At 38.5% G+C, this 2,736-nt stretch overlaps 1 protein-coding gene across 1 annotated transcript in view; it reads left to right on the forward strand.

Annotated features, from left to right (window-relative positions):
• The first annotated feature begins 2,502 nt into the window (after positions 1-2,502).
• ets1 (v-ets avian erythroblastosis virus E26 oncogene homolog 1) overlaps positions 2,503-2,736 on the forward strand; it is a 51,748-nt gene continuing 51,514 nt past the window's right edge. The window contains 1 exon segment of the mRNA XM_082182211.1: positions 2,503-2,554. Coding sequence (XP_082038337.1) covers positions 2,518-2,554 — 37 coding nt within the window. The 5' untranslated portion in view covers positions 2,503-2,517.

The following is a 2,736-nucleotide window of genomic DNA, read 5'->3' on the forward strand; positions in this document are numbered from 1 at the left end:
TCATTGTCTGACTTCGGTTTGAACGTAAAAGGCTAAACGTTTTTGAAATTTTCAGTGCATGTCTGTGTGAGTGCAAGCTGTTGAAGCTCCGCCCCCTGTGCCGGGAGCAGCAGCTCATTTGCATTTCAAGGAACAGACACAAAACGGTGCGTTTTTGCTCACCTTCAAAAAGTGACAATTTTAACATGCTATATAAAAATATCTGTGGGGTATTTTGAGCTAAAACTTCACATACACACTCTGGGGACATCAAAGACTTATTTTACATCTTGTGAAAAGGGCATTATACCACCCCTTTAAGCACATTCTTCTTCTTCTTCTGCTTCTTCTTCTAAAACAAAGGGTAATTATACAACAACGATGTTCTAAAAACTGAAAACTTTTTCATTAAAATTTTTCGTGTACAGACAACAATGTTAGCTTAGATCCGCGAAAACGACTAAAATCGATGTATTCTGCTGCCAGGCCAGTAGGTGGTGTAGTCACTTTAAAAATAAACTACACGACTATAGACTGAATGTAACACACATGCGCATGACATCACCGTTTTCAGTAATTTGGAGATGATAATGTTATAGTTTTCAAAATCTTGCTCTTTATAAACCTGTTTTCAAAAGTTTGTGTTTTCAGGCCCCCAAAACGAGTTGTCGAGTAAATGAAGGGACAAAACGCATAAAATGTTTCACAATTGATATTGTATAAACAGCGCCTAATTTTAGTCTAAATTTAGTCTCCTCCTAGAGCTTTAAAGCTACAACCACCAAACTCAGGTCAGACAGTCAGACTTTTCTAACTGATCGGATCTAAACAGACGGGTCAAAACTAAGAAAAATCTCATCTACTTTCACTGAGGGGGTGAAAACTTAATAGGGATATTTCATGATAGTGATACAACTAGGCTACTAGTTGACTTGAAACTGAAAAGATGCCATTTTATTGTGAGATCCCACTCACTATGGGCGGGTTGAAAACATGCAGAACGAGCTCCTCCTACTGGCTGTAGTCTCTCGCCTCTGGACAAAAAAGCCTCCGATGACGCTAAAATGACAATTTTTGCGTCATCTTAATTTTTTTTCCAGACACACAATACAGAAATCTCTCGTCTCAGGGGGACATGAGGGAGGGAAGCACAGTCATTCGAAAATACTACCGGGTTTCTACTGATGCAAAGCTTAATGCTAATCGGTGAAGTATCTCTTTAAGCTTCATCCACCAAGTATCTATCTCTAGCAGAGCCTAGAAACTAGCATTGGACATGCTAGAATTGTGCTAAAACATACTAGCAACTTGCTTAATAATGTTAGCAACGTGTTAAGACATGCAAGAAGCATGCAAAATCAAGCTAACAATATGTTATTTCACGTTAGCAACATGCTAACAACATGTTAAATCAAGCAAAATAATGTGCTAATTTATGTTAGCAACATGCTAATTCATGCTAGCCAACAACAACATGCTAACTCCTGCTAGCAATATGCTAAAACATGCTAGCAACATGCTAGCAATATGCTAAAACACTATCAATGTGTTAGGGTTAGGGTCAAAACATGATAGCAAAATGCAGAATAATGCAAGACACAAGCTAAGACATGCTAACAACATAATTAGGACTTTTATAAAACATAAGCCTGTCCTGATGAACTAGTTCAACTTTACTGAAATAAGTCAAACTCAAACTGAAATAAAACGTTAATAAAAACCATACAGAGAGAAAAGAAGGACAAAAATCACACAACACATTTACTAATACTTAATCAAAAATGAAAATGGAAAATGACAAACAAATTCAAGCTATTAATAAAACTATAATAGTATCTTAATGATGCTAACATCACTCTTTATTCAAGCACATAACAAACAGACAGATGTGCTTACACAACTGTCACTTCTGAGTAAATAAGCTGTTGTTTCAAACAAGGCCAGATCAGATCATAAAGAGGACAATCCACGCTTTCTCTCGCACTGTATTCTGTCACACACAGGTGGAGTCTCTCTCCAATACACACATGAATATACAAACACACACACGCACACAGGTCACGGCCACCCAGGCCTCATCATTTTTTGCTCATCTGTTCAAAGTAACGCAGCTGTATTTAGGAACCAGGCACGATAAATAGCCTCTTTTCTCCTATCCAGAACTCATCCTCACTCAGCAGCACATCATCGCTCGGCCTGAAACTGGCTTCCTCCCACCAGCAGCATAAAGAGGGACCTTGGACAGTGCGTCCAAACAAAACCGCTCCCTAAACCTCTCCCTGCCCTCAACCTGCTGGACAGACATGACCGACCGGAGGAAATCCACTCATTGTGACCCCCGGCCGTCTCTCTCTTCCTTTTCCTCTCTATATGGACATTTTCCTCCACGCCGTCACAGCTCGGGCTGTTGGACACCGTCAGCCACTGGCGTACGAACTGGGAAAACTCATTCGCTCCACTTCCTCTTGAACCTTTGTTACACCATCAAGCCCAGGAAGAGCTTGTGTGAATAACTAATAAACACTAACAGCTCATATCATGTCTGTAAAACAAAAACAGTTGCTGCCTTTAATTTGTAAGTACAATTAACTTGGATGTTTGTAATTTCAACTTAATTGTTTTTAATAAGTTGAATATTGGATAACTTATACATTTATAAAAGTTAAATCAATGTAATGTTTTCATAACTTATTTGTCAAATACAGTGCAAGTAAAATGTGACTAAGTCAAAAGTATCTTTTAGAAAAATATTAGGAC

The sequence above is a fragment of the Leuciscus leuciscus genome, assembly GCF_965113295.1.
Source record: "Leuciscus leuciscus genome assembly, chromosome: 10".
Taxonomy (NCBI): Eukaryota; Metazoa; Chordata; class Actinopteri; order Cypriniformes; family Leuciscidae; genus Leuciscus; species Leuciscus leuciscus.